The 20,351-nt window shown below is 35.4% G+C and overlaps 1 protein-coding gene across 1 annotated transcript in view; it reads left to right on the top strand.

Annotated features, from left to right (window-relative positions):
* LOC121738301 (WD repeat-containing protein 47) overlaps positions 1-20,351 on the top strand; it is a 115,479-nt gene that overhangs the window by 2,625 nt on the left and 92,503 nt on the right. Inside the window, exons 2-4 of the mRNA XM_042130271.1 lie at positions 1,167-2,638; positions 2,845-2,946; positions 4,107-4,152. Coding sequence (XP_041986205.1) covers positions 1,185-2,638; positions 2,845-2,946; positions 4,107-4,152 — 1,602 coding nt within the window. The 5' untranslated portion in view covers positions 1,167-1,184. The remainder of the gene's footprint in view (positions 1-1,166; positions 2,639-2,844; positions 2,947-4,106; positions 4,153-20,351) is intronic.

The following is a 20,351-nucleotide window of genomic DNA, read 5'->3' as shown; positions in this document are numbered from 1 at the left end:
CGTTACGCAACGCTAATTGGTGTGCATTATAAATCTATTTAAAGTGTCTCAGAAATATTGCAGTCATGTTTTGTTTCATATCTCACACACTAATTTCAAGTTAAAAAAATACAATTAAACAAATATTGAATTTGGAAATAAATGTCAAACAAGCAATACAAACAACACTTTAAAATGCTTAAAATCAATAATACAGAATCTAAAATGAGACAAGCATATTATTATTGTATTATTGTAGTTGTGACATTGATTTATTAGAATATTATGTTCCAAATAACAGCACACCTACTTTAAATGGTTATGGTGTTCTCAAGGTTGTTTATAAATGGTGAATTCAAGATTGTTTCTCTAAAACTGTCATCTAATTAGTTTTACATTTTTTAAAAGAGAATTTATTGCAAAAATATTGATACTTATTGGCCACAGCGAATTCTTCTAATATTTCCTCTTGTATGTTTTATTTATTCTTCAGCAGCTCAGTTTCGTAATGTTTATTTATTTATTACTAGCTGTTGCCCGCGACTTCGTCCGCGTCAACATAGTATAATAACAAAGATGGATACTCCGCTAACAAATATGAAAAAAGTAAAATATAACCTCCTCCTTTTTGGAAGTCGGTTAAAAAGTAGCCTAAGTTACACCTTACTACATCAGCTATCTACCAAAAAAAGTCCCTGCAAAATAACTTCAGCCGTTTCAGAGATTAGCCGGAACAAACAGACAGACATACAGACAGACAAACATTGTAAAAAATGCTATTTTGGTATATGTATCGTAAGTACATTCATATGCATGTAGTACGGTTCTTTCAATATTACAAACAGACACTTCAATTTTATTTATATGTATAGATCAATATGTAACATAATTATTAATAGTGATTGTCATTAATCCTTTAATCATGGATTCTTGGAAATCTATTGTTCTTGCGGCCACCAAGAGAAGCGTTAAAATGTTTTTCAAATATTTGATTATCACTTATTTACAGCACAAATTAACATTGCTTATTGTCACTAATTAATAATTATATAATTTTTTTGACTTGAGTAAATAAATTTTGTTTCTAAGTTCTTAACTATTTCAATGAAGTGTGTGTTATGATTTTGTCAAGACTTCATTAATGATGGAAGTTAATAACAAACTGATATTAAAATTTTTTGTTTAAGATCTATTGAGACATCAATATGCCATCTACGCATTTAAACCTGCGGGAGGACGACGTGGTTCGGCTCGCGCTGGAGTTCCTTCACAACCGCGACCTGCACATCACCCAGCTATCGCTGGAGCGCGAGACCGGCGTCATCAACGGCAACTACGCCGACGACGTCCTGTTTCTCAGACAACTCATCCTCGACGGACAATGGGATGACGTCACGGAGTTCATTCAACCCCTCAGCGCCCTCAAAGCGTTCGAGGCCGACAAATTCAACTACGCCATCCTCCGACACAAGTACATCGAACTCCTCTGCATCAGATCCGAAATAAAAGCATACAACAACGTCGAAAATATAGTCGACGAGGTCGTCAAAGTGCTCAGCGAGCTAGAGAAATTAGCGCCTTCCAAGGAGGAGTACTCCAACCTGTGTCTACTCCTCACGCTACCTAGCATAACCGATCACGCACAATTTAAACAATGGAATCCGAGCAATGCTCGAGTTCAGTGCTTTCGCGAGGTTTATCCGCTCGTCGAGCAGTTTTTGCCGTGCGATAAAAAGTCGTCGGCTAGCGGCGCGGTGCTCAAGTGTGCTAAAAACGATAGACTAATGCAGCTGCTCATTAAGGGGATACTATACGAGTCCTGCGTGAATTACTGTCAGGCGAAAGCGACGGGATCGAAGGAGGCCCAGTCGAACGAAGTCAACTTCTCTCGTCTTCTCGACGGCTCAGGGTTCGACGAGTCGGATCTGAGTTTACTCTCCTGGCTGCAGTCAATCCCGGCGGAGACTTTCAGCGTTCCATTCGAGCAGAGAATGTTGAACGTGGACGTGGAGAAATTGGAGCGTCCTTCTCTACACACGTCTTGGACGGAGCATATGCTTGTGACGCCCATCAAACCGAGGACATTCCCACATCTGGCGATGCCATTCAGAAGGCCGAGGTCCGCTGCCGATGCCATGACGCGGTCCCTTCGGCCCTTACCCGATGGGGCGCCTCGACATCCGGCAGTCATGGCTCTATCGGCCATCGACTATGGACCCTCATCGTCCTACTTCGCTGGGTTCCACCTAACAGGCATTAAGGGGAACAAACTCATGAACACATCTGTAGACAGATTATTCGATACTAAAAACGGGGATAGTATATACAACGGCCTCAACGATACGCTGAAACCGATCGACGAGCAACTCAAACCGATTGGAGAATACTCGGCTGGTACGAAGACGAATGAGTCGAGTAGCATAGGAGCGTCAAACGCGACCACTCCTGAGCACAGAGCACACGATTACTCCGCTTCTACCTCGATATCGGCTGCCGTATCAGTGGACCGACCAGCGCTGCCAGTGAAGCAAATAGAAATGCCTGGAGTTGATGGAGACTTCAGACGGGAACTACTCAAAGAGTATCAGATACAGAAGCAAAGGGAATGCGACGATTATCTTCGGAATCTCTGCTCCTCAGAAATAAGGCCACATAAGCAGTAAGTTGCAATACGATTTATCGAAGTCAGTAGTTTTTATTTCTTTATTTGTTCTTGGAAGTTTATTTACTAATATGGCAAGAATTATGTATTAGTTATGTACCGTATTTTCTGACTTAGTTAAAATCAGAGTATGAATTTTATAGAAGCTTTCTTAGGGTAGGTAAACAACGGATAGTTAGTCATGGGATTATTAAAAATTTCAGGGTAGAAGCGGGAGATACAGCGTCAGGCTTATCGCCGGGAGTGAAGTTCAATCAACAGCCTGAACCCAATCAGAAGACGAACGACCAGTCACAGTTCTTTAGGTAATAAACTTTTTTTTTGCAACTCTTAAACAATTGAAAATGAAAAAATATATTGTAATCGGTCCATCCGTTCGGGAGCTCTGATGCCACAGACAAACAGAGTTAACAGACACACAGACAGACACGTCAAACTTATAACACTCCCCTTTTTGCGTCATCGGGGGTTAAAAACAGGTCAACAGATTCGAAGATTTTTCTTCCATAATTTTTTAAGTTCAATCACTTTGAACTCAGTAAAATGGTATTTACAACAAGCATGACATCAGGCCAAAAATATTTAAAATATAATTCTCATCATGATGGTGTCCAAAAAGCTCAATAACATTTGCTATGAGTGCTACGAGTGATATGATAATATTGTTGCACATTTCTGCACATACTGCTACAGTTTTACAATAATCATCTTAAACAACCGTTGCACAGCAATTTTGCATCAAATGGTCTATGTAGTGTGAAATTACGATCAATTTGTGTGAGTAGGGGCGGCGTTTCCTGGTTTACCAGGTAGCGACAATAGATGAGAACTGTCAGTTTTGCCACTTAGTTAATGATATCCGGTCGCTAACAACCCACTGGGCGATTTTGTATCTTATGACAGCAATGCATTATCCTGTTTATAATACCAGCAATTGAAACAATTTGATTTATTGCATTGTTGTTGTGGGGCTGTAGAACCATGTCGAACAGCTACTGTTCTTTGCAAACTTGCATTCAAAGTCTTTAGATTATACATAGTGGATTGGAGATTAGTATGTAATATTCTGACTAAATTAAGAAAAAACATTTAAGAAGAAAGAACATGTAGCTGCCAGAAGCATTGTTTATTTATAAAATAAACATTTTAATTACTATGTTTGAGGTAGTAACTTTCTAAGAAATCTGACCAGAAGACTCATCACTCATATCAAGCTTTGTAAATACACTTTACTATGTGATTCTTAGAAATTGACTGTCTTAGACAAACATCTGTTTTTGATGACTCCATTTTCTATGTATTAGAGTTTGTTCTGTAAAAAAATTCGAAATAAAGATAATAATCTAAGTTTCCCAGTTGTATACCAGTTAACAAATAAATTCATTATGTATTTTATATATATTTTTTGCAAGACTGTAAATCTCCTCCAAGAAACAAAAATAATGGAATTGTTTTATCATTTCAGGAAGACTGACATAACGGAGTCTATCGAGATACCTGATTCTGCTGTCGTAAGATTTTTTATTTTATTTTCAATAGCAATAAGTTTTGCATGCATAGATAATAATAATAGTATCTTAGGCTAAGCGAAAAATGTTTTCCAACACGTTTTTAAATCCTCCTTAATAAGAAGCTGAAGCAAGCTCAAGTTTGGCTTATTCCCTAATATTATAATTCGTGTCATAACTCATAGCATGTGTAATTTAACGGACACTTTCAAATTTTTTTCATAATATATTATATTGGGAGCCAAGAGCGGACGGAGGAGTATTCAAAAGAATCCTCTTGTTTTTTGTAACCAATTTACCTATACAGTTTACACAGCAGTTAATTTACAAGTTGTTGTCTTTATCTGATACTTTAGAAAATTCGCTTGATAGACAACCTTGTAGGTACAATGCGTGTAAATATTTTTATAGTCAAGGTGCATATTGTCGTGAAAGTTACTATAACTCTACCATTGGGGCATTGGCAATAAGTTGCGTTTACGCATGCGTAAACTATCATTGTCTATTATGTCGTAACGCTATATTATATTCTATTGGACCGTAGAGCCGCTTGCAAAAATTGCTTGCAACTTTCCATTACTTTTTATCATTGTTTAGTGTACCTATACTGCATTTTTTTCATACCTATAGATCCGAGAAACAGTTTTATTATCCTCGGTAACTTATCTTTAAACGAGCAATTCTTGTATATATATATATATATATATATATATATATATATATATATATATATATATATATATATATATATATATATATATATATATTTATATATATATATATATATTCCCTGTAGAGATTTCACTGTGAAAGTAGCAGCGCTGAAAGACCAAATTTTTTTTTCACTTTTGTATGGGCAAGGGCCCGAGTGTCACGAGTTTCCCCATACAAAAGTGAAAAAAAAATGTTTGTATATATTGGAATCTCGGAATCGGCTCCAACGATTTTCATGAAATTTAGTATATAGGGGGTTTCGGGGGCGATAAATCGATCTAGCTAGGAATAATTTCTAGAAAATGTCATTTTCATTGGATACCGAGCAAAGCTCGGTCAAACAGCTAGTGGCTATTTAAACGGGGTGATTGACATGACAAACATGTGACATGTTGCCTGAAAAATTGCCTTATTATTTTTTTGTCATCATTTACACGGTAAAATTTATCACCTTATGGTCAACGTAATTCGTCGTTTTCCATGCATCGTTTATCAAATCTATCGATGTACTATAATAATTAGTACAAAACTTTGGTTGAATTAGACCTATCACCTACATAGCATCTAATGTGTTACAGTTTTCGGTATAATTATGTCGTCAATCTGATTGTTAATTGAATTTAACTGACCTAATGAATGCACATCGTTCCGCTATCACATACCTTGAGCTGTTTACACACTGCCGTGCGACACCGCAGCGTAAATGCAGCGGAAAATTATAGAGGGAGAATCGAGATGCAACATATTGGTTGCTGTTTGAAGTGCAATACATTAAAAATTATGCCCACTAATGATGATACTTGTGAGGTGGGTATGAATAAGTTCCTTACGTTATCGATGATTAAATATCCTTATATTTATCTGTACTTGACAAGTGGTAGGTACATGACAAAATCTTCATACAAATATTTTACGGTAACGTTACAATTACTTTATTCACTGATCAACATGTTATTCTCGCCTAGTTAGTTCCTGAACCAATCGGCAATATTGTAGACTCGACTTTTAAAAAACGGTTCAGAGGGCTTAGACAAGTGGCAAGCGTTTATCTTTTTAAATGCTAACAAAATTTATGGGATTTGACATTAGTATTCATACATTTTGTTGGCGTTTACGATAATCGGTTGCCACTTGTCTAGTGTCTAGGGCTGTACAGTGTACATCGATAAGAATAGTTTGGTTTAATACCTCGCCTGTCAGCCGCGTTTTTGCCGTTTCCGTCATCGGTGAGTAAGCCGCCTAAGTGCTCTCACTCGCAACATTATCTGAAAGTTTCCGCGCTCTGCACACGCCAAGAATTCGCGATCTTAATTACGTCTTGTCACACCAATACCACCAATTAAATAATAGCATGAAATATCGAAAATGCTCTAACATAAAGATGGAAAGGACCCGGATTCAAGAAGTACCATCGAAGAAATTGATTCATAGGCAGTTGATCGGCTTATATGCCAATGCTATGTTATAGTTTGTGCGTTATAAGATGATATGGGTGACAGTTTCCATATTCCTTGCTACGGGTTTTTTTTACAAGAAAACAAAAAAATCAAAATGTAATAAATTATATTACATCTACAAAACAAATGTTTCCTATAATTGTAAATGAATAAAAATAAAAAGTTGCTAAATGCTAACTTATTAATATAAAATTATAAATACTAGAGATCGCCCAGTGGTCGAAATTCGACCTTAATCTCAACGAGATTAGGACTACTACGTTTAATTTGTAAAAAAATATTGACTATCATATTTTTTTTCAACTCTTGTCTCTGGGACTCAGCTGATCTCAGACTGGCCGTGTATAAGCATAAGTATCTAAGATTCAATAAAAAAACTATAATCCATTTTCAATTTGTCTACTTGTTGTCAACAGACTTTAACCATAAATAAAAGAGTATATTCGTATGTATAGGCTTGTCACTCAAAAATCTGTCATTTCTCATGTGTGTGTGTTGTAGTGTGTGTAATGTTTTATTTGTTAAAAAAATCTATGATAAAAGCATAATTTCAAAATAATATTAGTTCGATGCACTCCTTCACCATATAAACTATAACTGTGCAAAATTTCATGCACCTACGTTTCCTAATTTTTCGTAAAAAGGGTTACAAAGTTTTTCGTTTGCTTTATAGGAGTATAAAATTATTGTTACGAAAACATTTGAAAAATGTCAGATGCATGAAACGGAACTTATGTCAATAGAGATTAACTCTGTTGAATCGAAATCAAATCGATAAAAAAGGGTGGCCATCTTAAATCGCCGGCACCACTGAAATGTCAGTACGAAATCGATAGTTTCGATTGCAATTCCTTTGCGAAGTGATTCGTTAATTTTAAATTATCGATTAATTTTTGTTAGGTAATTTCCCTACTTTTGTCAAATATAATGTGTCACGCATATCATCATAAAACGCACAAACTATAGCTGTGAATTGTGATCGCTCTGACGAGTTTGACGTAAAGCGACCAAATTACTTAGGTCGCTTTACGTCTAAGTAATTTGGTCGCTTTACGTAAGTCCTCCTTTAGTTTACTGTAAGGTCCTCCATCTGCCTCGGAATCAACTTCACTGATTGTACATATTATGTAATTAAGTGTTTCCAATAAAAACTAACGTACATTTTGTGTCATGTCTTAAGTTCATTTTTATCAATAGATACATTTTTATTTGTTTAGTACGGGCAAGTGTCTTAGGTTTTTTAATTAAAATCTATAATAAACATATTGATGTAGAGTTTCGTTTACGAAGGATGTTGGTTATATTAAACTACATCAATTTTGATGACATTTGCTACCGACATAATGACTAATGGAAAATACTACTGGGTAAGACACTAATATCTCCAAAAAGTATTATACAGTATTCCTATAGTATTCGGTACGAATCCACCGACAAATGCTAATGCATATTTTTTAACGGGCAAATGGCCCACCACACATTCCCACCACAACAGTAGTAGTCAATACTCAACAGTGGTAACCGACCACGAAAACCCTTTGATATGATATATGGTATATGACGTGGTGTGAAGCGTACATAGATTTATTATTATTATGATCTCAGGGGTGCTTGAGGTATACTAACATATTATTGCTCATATTAGTTTCGGTGTTCACGCCGTTATATTAATTGCGCGTGTTTTAATTACGCTATAAAATTATACACTAATGTACGTTAACGGTATTATATTACACTCGTATCATTATAGTTAAGCCAATGAGATGTAGTGCGAGACAAAAAGTAGATTATTATCAACTGTAAATTGTAACCTGTGTCTGCTATCTATATTCTATACGTCTAACGGCCGTTCCCAATATTTGATCTATCTCTGGTTTTGCCCTACTAGAGATAGTAATAGCTCACAATTGACATAAAATATATGTCTCTAATGTCTAATGTGAGCTATTCCTATCTCTAGTAGGGCCAAATCAGAGATAGATCAAATATTGGGAACCGCCGTTATAGATTTGACTGTCCTATCCAAAGACATTGGATAAGGATAGTCAAAGGAATCTATATATATAAAAATGGATTTTCATTTGTGTTAGTAACGCTAAAACTCGAAAACGGCTGAACGGATTGGGTTAATTTTAGTCTTAAAATATCCGTAGAAGTCCAGGGAAGGTTTTAAAGTGACACGAAGTTCACCGGGACAGCTAGTATTTATATAAGTATTATTATTATCATTATGATGTTGTTTTTGTAACTAACATCCCACCAAAAACATACCTGTTAAAATGGGACCAAGTTCCTATTGGCTAATTTTTGGCCTAAAAAAGAGTTGAAATACAATCCAATGGCAAGTCGATCGTAATCATCTTCATCAACAGCCTGATCCATAATACTTCTAATTTGAAATTGGCAGGTTAATTTAATTATATAAATATTATCTAATTATATTTTTGCGGACCAACTTGCTGATTTCCTTTGTTAATTCATGACTTTGTGGCCATGCTAAGTTTTCTGTTACATACAATAGGCTACTTGAAGAAATTTTTTTCTTCATGCTAATCGCTTCTTAATCATTCATTTTCACAAAAAAAAACTAATATTTTAATATTTTACACAGTATAAACCCATAAAAATGTTGATTGAAAAATATGCCTTATATAATATTATGGCGCCGAAAACACTGTCCGCCATAGTGTGACGTCATACGTTTTGTATTTCAAACTCTTTTTATTGAACACTAGCTGTTGCCCGCGACTGTGTAAATAATAATAAATAATTATTAGGGATTTGATCTACTATTCTAACGCGGACGACCGCGTTAGAATAGTAGATCACATCCCTAATAATTATTTATTGTACAAAAATATTCAATATACAGAATTGACTTTCCTACGATTTTATTATATATAGATGTTCCGCGCGGCTTCGCTTGCGTAATTTAGGAATTTCACGCAACAGTATATTTTGCAGCAAAAAATAGCCTATGTCCCTTCACGTGGTCTATTCTTCATGTTTGCCAAATAACACAAAAATTGCTCCAGTAGTTCATAATATAATAAGCAATTCCATATAATTTCCCCCGTTCTTTCCACATTTTCATCTATTTCTTCGCTCCTATTAGTCTTAGCGTGATAAAATATAGCATATAGCCTACCTCGATGAATGGGCTATCTAACATTGAAAGAATTTTTCAAATCGGTTATCCGATTTGAAAAACTGCTTATGCAGTTCCTGAGATTAGCACGTTCAAATAGGCCCTTTCATATATTTTCCCCCGTCTTTTTCAACATTTTCCTCTATTTCTTCGTTCCGTCTTAGCGTGATAAAATATAGCTTATAACCTTCCTCGATCAATGGGATATCTAACACTGAAAGAATTTTTCAAATCGGACCAGTAGTTCCTGAGATTAGCGCGTTCAAATAAGCCCTTTCAAATAATTTCCCCCCGGTTTTTTCCACATTTTCCTCTATTTCTTCGCTCCTATTGTACTTAGCGTGATAAAATATAGCCTATAGCCTTCCTCGATAAATGGGCTATCCAACAGTGAAATAATTTTTCAAATCCGACCAGTAGTTCCTGAGATTAGCGCGTTCAAACAAACAAACAAACAAACTCTTCCCAATTATAATATTAGTATAGATTTTTTTATGTGCTAAATGTACGAGCCTAAAAGTGCCCAAAAATTATAAAATAATTAAATAAGAAATTAGAAATCATTTGTAATGTTGAAAACTTTTGGAGTAAAGTTTTGGCCATTTCATTTCCCGTTTACAATAAATGGAGATAATATATAAAACTGATGTTTTATTTGAATTATTCAAGAAAATATATTTTAGAAATCTTTCTATGCTTATTCTTATTATTTATGTACAAATAAACTTGCATATAAAGAGCGCGATAAATAAAAGATATTAAATTAGGAGTCTGATGACGTCACATCCAAATGGCAAGTACCGCAAAAGCGTTTTCGTCAATACAAATCCTATTTTCATAAAATCATATTTTCAAATCGACTTTATTAGCAATCATAAGCTTTTATTTGATGATAAGGGTGAAATACGGTTTCCTAGGCCAAGTTCTACTAGAAATATGCATTTGTTCAATGAAATTGAATATAAGTCAAGTAGCCTATCAATCACGTCATCACGTTGACGTATTTAAAAAAATATGCGCCATCTGTACGGTATCGAAGCAGTTTAATGTTGGATTAAAATAATATGAGAATCGAGATTAAGTCTCGTAACCACATGGGTTAAGGTTTTTGTATTCATTCGTGGTTCGCCTACTCGCCAATAGATGGCGCTTTTACGACATTCTTGTAAGAGGTTTTTATCTTGTTATTATAAGTAAGGGCAATTATATTATTATTCCTTTTAATGACCATGTTATTAGATTGAGTGCTAATGTAACCTGAAAAAAAAATCTTGAGGAAACTCGCACATAGTTAGTCTCAGACCTACAGAAGTATTTAATTGTTAATTCCTAAGCACTACGTTGTGACGATGTCGTGTGTTTTAGACAACCTTACGGACACTTAGAATGACATATCCTAAGCATAACAGCATTGAAAAAGTTATTTTTTCCCGTTAAATACTGTACAATTATTGCGAAGGCCTATTATTTAAGGATTTTCCATACGTCTTAAATAAATTATAGGATTGCTATGAAAAAGTTTGATTATTTATTTTAAAAATAAGCAAAAAATAATCGAAAATTCAGTCATTCTTAATTTTATTTTAACGCCTTAGAGAGTTATAACTTATTGAGTTATTGAGGCATTGCCACTTTAATTTTTTTTAAGAATTCTTATATTGTTTTCTTTATTTTAAGATTATTAGACTATACAGTATTTAAATTAGGTGACAAAAACGGTTTCTGCATAGAATATGCTTATTATTATAAATTACTAAGTAGGTCTTGAGATTTTTTATTACGTAATTGTCGTTTGAGTTGTTATTTAATTGTCAAACGGATTTTGAGGAAATGATGGTCTTAATTTAGACTTTATACCAGTCTAAACAATGTTCTATTATTTTACAACAACAATCCTATCCTACTAGTCCTACTAATATTATAAAAGCGAAAGTTTGTTTGGATGTATGGATGTGTGGATGTATGGATGTTTGTTACTCTTTCACGCAAAAACTACTGAACGGATTTTAATGAAACTTTACAATAATATAGCTTATACATCAGAATAACACATAGGCTACAATTTTAACCGACTTTCGAAACGGAGGAGGTGTTATGTTCGTTTTTTTAACTTAAACGATTACTCCGCCGTTTGTGAACCGATTTTCAAAAATTTTTTTTTGGTGTATAGGTTATCATTCCAATTTGGTACCATATTCATAAAAGTGGTGACCTGATAAAGATATAAAATAAGTAATCGAGGGAACTCCTCAAAATTTATATGGAAATATATGGTGACTTCGGTTTCGTGAGCAGTATTCTAAGCATATGCTACCAACAAGTAAGATTTTGCACCAAGGTATACCATGGTTCGGGAGGTGCTGAGAGAACTCCTGACTTTTTATACGTACAAGTTTGGGAGTTTCGACGTTGTTTTAAGAGCGGAAAGGATATGCTACTATGCAAATTACCTTCATCTTAATCACTATCACTACCATAAACCGTTATAGAACCTTGTGTCGTCCCATTTTGATACTATTATTGGTACTTTTCATAGTCTTTTATGATATGTCACTTAAACCGCGGGTAACACCGCGGGGCACAGCTAGTTACAGATACATGAGAGCTATAATAGTCGCTAGTATTATAGGTACTAACAGAGAAGTTGATTCATAGTCAGATGGCGGACTTACTTTGATCGAGTTATGCTCATTAGTCATATTACACTTACATTGAACTTCTTAAAAACTGGAACGTGCTGGTATTCGAGGTACTGTTCTAAACTCACTTCACCGAAAGATTGCAGAGTGTTATTATTGGGGGTCAAATTAGTGATTATCAACAAAATATCGTATTTGGCGTCCCTCAAGGCAGCGTTCTCGGCCGAACTCTCTTTAAAATCTATATAAACGAGCTTTGTAACATGTCTATTCCAAACTGTAAAATAATCTCATATATGCTGATGACACGGCACTCATCATAATATGTGGCCTTACGTGGGATAAAGTACGATATTGTAGAGCGTCCGTGGCCTAATGGGCAGACCTTCGGTTCGCACTCCTAGAGGGTGCAGGTTCGAACCCGGGTGGAGGCGTGTACCTATGAGACATTTTCAGATCTTAAGTACATAATACGGACGCTCGTACGGTGAAGGAAAACATCGTGAGGAAACCCGCACATAGTTGGTCCCAGACGTATTGACTAGTTCTTTCCTCTGGACTATGCCGACTATGATGCGAGAATCCCGTATGCGCTTGGGCAACCTTACCGACATTTAAAAAATCTTGTCCCAGGCACTACAGTATTTGAGGGAGTGGTTACTTCGCTCTGATAAATATTGTATAAATCATCCACAACGGATTTAAAGGCCTAGTTTTGTTGCTATTCTTGATCATACCATGTCTTGGAAGAATCAGATCGACTCTGTATGTTCTAGAATTAGAAAATTAGTTTATGTCTTCAAATCGCTTAGACTGATTCTGAATTTCAAGAAACTAAGGATGATTTATTACGCCTTGGTTCTGTCACTTCTTACTGCATTACCTCATAGGGCGGAGCTCCAAAATTTCTAACATTACGATTAGAAAGGGCCAATCGGGCTGTACTTCAACTCTTGCTAATAAACCATACAGATTCCCAACCAAAGAGCTGTATGCTCTGTGCCAAGTGCCCTCAAGTTAGGCAATAATTTATATTTAAAAGAATTATGAGAAAACATACTGAAATCCCCTTTAATCCAGCTGCTAGCGCTAGAAAGCGTCGATCTGATTTGGTTTGTCCTGTTGTCCCTGGAAAAACTACGATCGCAAGCCGGCATTATCCTTATATTAGCTCAAAATTGTACAATACGGCTAATAAAATTTTAAACATGCACCATCTTACAAACCGAAAGTGCAATAAAGAAATTCTAGAGTGGCTGACCTCACTTTCGTATGAGGAAACGGAAGACCTAACTAAAACTGTAACATAAACGCAATAAATGACAAATATAATATATTATTTAACACACACAGAAACCCACACTCTCTCTCTCTCTCTCTCACACACACACACATACACACACACGCACCCACACTATATTTTTATTTTCTGTTTTGTTTTCACATTCTTGTAATACTTTTAATTAGTCCAATTAAGCTATAACAGCTATTGTAATTCGTTAATTTGGTACTAACTGGTTCGAAGGTGAGCGTTGACACTTGTGCCCCTATGGGCTACTATAAGTGTCATCGCGAGTAACTGTTTTTGTCTATTTTGTTATTCTGTTTGGAAAACATTTCATTTCATTTTATTGAATTGATATAATCCGTCCAAATGACGCAGAGCCGCGATGGTACATAGCACGAGACCAAACGGATATGGTGGGATGCGTCCATAGATATTTTGTTTTGCGCTTACATAATCGCGCGCTTTTTGTTACCCCACATATTTTGAATCCTCATCGAAAAAGGTCTGATTTATGGTTGTCGTACGTCAAAACAAGTTTTTACTGACTGATGTCATGTCGGTCACATTTCACACCCACTAACAATTACTCACATGTAAACAAATAATAGCATTTGTTCTGCGCAGTTCTGTTATGGTATGACTTGACTTATTGAGGTAAAAGGAAATATTATGGTATGACTTATTGAAATTCACATACAGGTGAAACTGTTTTTTTAGAAAGGCAAAAATGTAGGTGGCGTTTTTTATAATATATTAATTATTTAAATGTTTGGTACACGAAATACAGATTTCGATAAATTAATATTTTGTTTGCTTATTTATAACGACTTACATTTTATATTAAAAATATTCATTTTACGGAGTTCACTCTTCGTATGCTTTCGCTACTCACCGCTAGATGTCGCAAGTGGTTTATAATTTTAAAACATTTTTTTTATAAACAACTCTACGAATATAAATTAGTAGATAACATTATTATACATTATATTTACCAACATTTTGTTTCTTATTTACTTCAATTTTTAAATACTTTACATTGTGCATTGATGTACCTATAAGAAATAAATACTTTTAGTTAGACAATTAAATAATATTATATATTTTGCATAACTAGAGATCGCCCAATGGTCGAAATTCGACGTTAGTTTCAACGACATTAGGACTACAAAATATAGGTAATATTTTTATATTGACTTTATCATATTTTTTTCAACTTTTGCCTCTGGGACTGTCTGGATCTCAGACTGGCCGTGTAAGCATTGTCTAATAGTATCTAAGATTCAATAAAAAACACTATAATCCATTTTCAATTTGTCAACTTGTTGTCAACAGACTTCAACCATAAATAAAAGAGTATAATTCGTATGTATAGGCTTGTCACTCAAACATCTGTCATTTTTCCTTGTGTGTGTGTTGTAGTGTTTGTAATGTTTTATTCATTAAAAATGTATGATAAAAACATAATTTCAATATAATATTAGCTCTATGCACTCCTTCACCATATATAAACTATAACAGTGCAAAATTTCATTCACCTACATTTCCCCATTTTTCGTCAAAAGGGATACAAAGTTTTTGGCTCACGTATTAATATATAGATATATTATTGTATAATAAAATATATTGGCATAGTACTATTTAGGCAAGTTGATTCATAGGAAGATTGCAGACCTGCGTAATTTGGTCGCGTTATGTCAAACCACGGAATATATAACACTACTATATATTCCGTGTGTCAAACCCAGCTCGCCAGATCGCGAGTGGCGACTAATATTGAATTTACATACACCAACCGAATGACGTATGCCCGGCAACTGCCTATGAATCCATTTCTTCGATGGTACAATAAAAAAATCAGAAACAATGAAGCAGTGTCACGTTAACCCATCGTATGCAATCATCATTTGTCTTAATCCTGTCATTATTTCAAGTTATATCTGGGTCAATGTATTTATTTTGGAGACCTCTCGCTCCCGAGCATGGTGCGCTGCATGCTCGAGAGCGATGAGGCCTGGCAGGCGGCGGTCTCTTTCTGCGAAGTTGTTATGTCGCAGAAAGAGGTCGCGGAGCGGGACAGAGAGGACGATCCCACCTCTCTGCCACACCGCCGGCGTAGGACGGGAGTGCGGAGGTGACGTTATGCGAACCTCCTAAGTCTTGTCTAACGGGGCTCTGGGAGAGGAACCTCCCCGGCTTAGCCAGTCCCGGCGCCGAGGGGAACGCTTCAGTTTGCCGAAGCAGCAGCATTTCAAGCAACAACGAAGGTAATATTATATCCTCCTCTGCATAGTGGGCACCATGATAGTAGGCAAATTTTGAAATACGTATAGGATCACAAAAAATGTGGTAACTGAAGATTTCTTCAGAAGAAGGGCACATTAATACAAAAAAGGTTCGCCATATCTGTCATAGATAGTTGATACGAGATTAGACTTACATCTAAAGATATGCATATATTATGAATAGCTTAATTAATATGCAAACACGTTTAATTAACTGTAATGGCTATAAGTATTAGAATAAGGGCACATCCGGCAACAATGTACCATCGAGGAAATTGATTCCTAGGCAGTTGACGGAGCTACATCATGTGGTCGGCTTATGTCAATTCAATGTTAGCTGGGATCGATCGGATGGGTTTGACTTAACGCGACCAAATTATTTAGGTCCGCCATCTGCCTAGGAATCAACTTCTCTGATAGTACCTGAGTCCTGACCGTATAAGACAAGGTCTAGTGAGTACAGTTAATTTATCCTTAACTACTCATTAAGGTTCTATAAGAGAAAAAGTAAGTAGGGTCGGAATTTTGTTTCAAAAACCTAGTAGCAGATGCAAGCATTATTTTTTTTCAAAGTCCAGTCGCGTTGCCGTGTAGGGTATATACCCTATAGTTTTGTGCGGCCTTTAATATTTATAGGCCGCACAAAACTATCATCGCTAGTCAACATTTCTTTATTTAATGAATAGTCAATAAGATATTAATAATTTAATAAGGTAATTATAAATATAAAATAATACTTATTAACGTAAATTTTGAATCTAACATTCGACAAGACAATAGGTCCTTACACTGCACAGTGACTCTATAAGTGATAGAAGATTTCCTACGCATTATTTTCACTGCGTAGTTTCCAAACTTACACTAAAATTCATATAGATTCAATATAGTTTTTGATCGCGGACAAAATATCCATTCATGAATATTCAATATCCATCCATTCATATACTCATTAATGGCCCATAAAATTGACAGTATAATTGACAGAAGCGTTTTGGTAAATGCAAGGGATACGAATTACGAATACGTTTTGTGATAGTGATGAAAATATTGACAGTTACGGTAAACCGGTGTACAGATACATATAGGTTTCATAATAGATGGTACAATAAAAATATATTACCATTTTCTCCTCTTAAGATTTTTTTCTGACCCCAAAAAGTTCAACGTTTGGGTAAAAAATCTTGTATACGAGTATACCGGGATTGTGTATTGGCTTATAAGTATTAAAATCTACCATTACTCCTACTAAAGAATCTAAAGATCCACATCATCACTAACATTATCTTTATATTATCGAAATATCACATTTTGGACCCAAGCAAAATAATCCTACAACGTAAAACTTGTTACGCGATCTCTAGGACTTACGCTTCAGTCTCGAAATCAGTGTTGATTTATATGGACATTGGACAGGCCTCGAAAACCGAGCGGGCGGCGAGTGCCGTACTAGACGGCTTATCCACATAAATCTATTCGTTGGAATTTGGAACGCGCCGCCCGCTGATTTCAAGACTGAAGCCTTAAAACGGCATAAGCTTTGGACTTAATATTACAGCCATATCAAATGACGCCTATTTTTTAATTCAAATTTTCCAATTAATTCAAATTTTAGGGCCGCATTTTCAATAAGATCTTTATCTCAGATATATCATCATAATATTAAAACGCGAACGAAAAACTTTGTAACCCTTTTTACGAAAAATGGGGAAACGTAGGTGCATGAAATTTTGCACAGTTGTAGTTTATATGGTGAAGGAGTGCATCGAGCTAATATTATTTTGAAATTATGCTTTTATCATACATTTTTTTAACAAATAAAACATTACACACACTACAACACACACACATGAGAAATGACAGATTTTTGAGTGACAAGCCTATACATACGAATTATACTCTTTTATTTATGGTTGAAGTCTGTTGACAACAAGTTGACAAATTGAAAATGCATTATATTTTTTTTATTGAATCTAAAAGGCCGTATACACGATCGGTTCCAACCACCAACAGAGGTCACCTTGGTAGGGTTGGAACAAAAATCAACCGTGTAGACGCTTGTTTTTGGTTGACCAACCAAATAACCTTCAATAACCTTGGTAGTGAGCGCAGCGCTCAGTCGCACATTGATCGTCGGATGCGTTGCATGTGGTGTGTAGCGCCAGTAGCCAAAAATCCTAACGTTGCTAGTAAACGTTCTTCCACAGACACAGCTTTTCTCATTAACAGTGATTAATAAACCCTTAATTACAAAACAAGACACAGGTCTTGTAACTTGTTTTGTAATTAAGGGTCGCATCATTTCTAATAATTCGTTGAAAGATTTTTCGTCCATTCTAATATTCCCCATATTTTTAAAATGATTAAGTGGCTCGAAGTTTTTCTTTCTTTTAACCACAGTTTCATATACAACCGTATTTTTTTACGTTTTTTTTCATCACATATACAAGCCAGCGCTATTGCGGTCTTTTGAGGTTTAGATAGTGATCCCATTGTTCACTTTTCCACAGCCTAGCCAAGACGAGTTGATTTACGTGTAGATAGAGATTCAACTTTGTTGACCCAACCAAGGCGACCTCTGTTGGTGGTTGGAACCGATCGTGTATACGGCCTTTAAGATATTATTAGACAATGCTTACACGGCCAGTCTCAGATCAGCTAAGTCCCAGAGACAAGAGTTGAAAAAAATATAATAAAGTCAATATTTTTTACAAAATATAGTCGTAGTAGGCCTAATGTCGTTGAAACTAAGGTCGAATTTCGACCATTGGGCGATCTCTAGTCTCAATAATACTCTCTAAATATGTAGGCTTCAGAGCCAGGAATATACATTATACATATTGTATAAAGTAGGTAGCAATTAATTCACTGCTCTTAAGGGCCGTGTAATCGTAAAGTTGAGTTAATGAAACATGTAATTGATACACCGAAGGTTCCAGTGATAAGGCGTATATATAGGTGTATACGTAGGTAGTGGTTTTGTTATTTATTGTGCGACATATTTTAAACATGGCGTTTACTTTGATGATATACAGTGTGTAACAAAAATAAGTGATAATACTTTAGGGTGTGTGCGTGTTCCTTGTAGAGAGTTCACTGTGAAAGTGGCAGCTCTGAAAGACAAAAAAATTTTTTCACTTTTGTATGGGCATGGGCCCGAGCGTTACGAGTTTCCCCATACAAAAGTGAAAAAAATTTTTGGTCTTTCAGCGCTGCTACTTTCACAGTGAACTCTCTACAAGGAACACGTACACACCCTAAAGTATTATCACTTATTTTTGTTACACCCTGTATAACAATGCTTACGTAAGGTATGCTAGGGTCGATTCACACTGAGTCATATGAAGATATTTTGCAGATCAGAGGAAAATTCGTCGCCTCGTTGAGTATTGGTGTGAAATGACTGAAATTATAGTTTTGATACGATGTGAGTTTTCAAGATATTAGGATTAATTTGACATATCCGTATCTTAATATATATATTTCTTGTGTGCGTGTGTATGTGACTGAACTCCTCCTAAACGACTGGACCAATTTTGATGAAATTTTTTGTGTGTGTTCGTGGAGATTCGAGAATGGTTTAGATTTACAGTTTGGTCTGCTGGAAAATGTTTTTTCAATTAATTTCTTATTTATAAGGAGTTGTTGATTTTGGAATGTTTTACATTAGATCCGGCGGACGGCGCTATCATCGCATTCAATATTATTCTATTTCAATTTTAGTTTGTCCTGACAGATGGTGCTACGATTAATTTGAAAAAAAATTTGTTATTCAATTCATGTGCTGATTAAAATATTAAATAAATAACACATAGGCTACAATTTTAACCGACTTTCAAAATGGGGGAGGTGTTATGTTCGTTTTCTTATATTCAACGATTACTCCGCCGTTTGTTAACCGATTTTCAAAATTTTTCTTTTGGTATATAGGGTATCATCCCAATTTGGTATTATATTCAGAAAAGTGGTGATCTGATGAAGGATCCATAAGTAATCGAGGGAACTCCTCAAAACTTATAGGGAAACATATGGTGACTTCGGTTTCGTGAGAAGTATTCTAAGCATATGCTACCAACAAGTAAGATTTTGCACCGAAATATACCTGGTATACCGTGGTTCGGAAGGTGCTGAGAGAATTCCTGATTCTTTATAGATACAAGTTTGGGAGTTTCGGCGTTGTTTTAAGAACAGAAAGCATATGCTACTATGCAAATTACATTCTTCATCATCATCATCATCATCATCACTACCATATTATACCATTTCATAGTCTTTTAGATCGAGACTCGAGTTTGTCAAGCGATAATTAAAAAAAATCTATATCTACCTAATATTATAAACCTGAAGAGTATGTTTGCTTGAACGCGTCAATCTCAGAAACTACAGGTCCGATTTAAAATACTTATCTCAGTGTTAGATAGATCATTTATCGAGTAAGACTCATCATTTATCGAGAAGGTTATATTATATTATTACTCTAAGACTAATACGACAGAAGAAACTCAGGAAAATGTGGGAAAAACGGGGGAAATATTTTTTATGGGAAAATGTACCTACGGATTCTGTAAAATTTCTAATTTACGCGGGCGAAGCCGCGCGGGACATCTAGTATATTATATATTTTTGCTAAAATATGGTCTATGACTTGGAAATGGCAACATTCAGATACAGTAATAA

The sequence above is a fragment of the Aricia agestis genome, chromosome Z (genome assembly GCF_905147365.1).
Source record: "Aricia agestis chromosome Z, ilAriAges1.1, whole genome shotgun sequence".
NCBI lineage: Eukaryota > Metazoa > Arthropoda > Insecta > Lepidoptera > Lycaenidae > Aricia > Aricia agestis.
The sequence above is the reverse complement of the archived record's forward strand: the minus strand, read 5'-3'. Positions and strand labels throughout refer to the sequence as shown.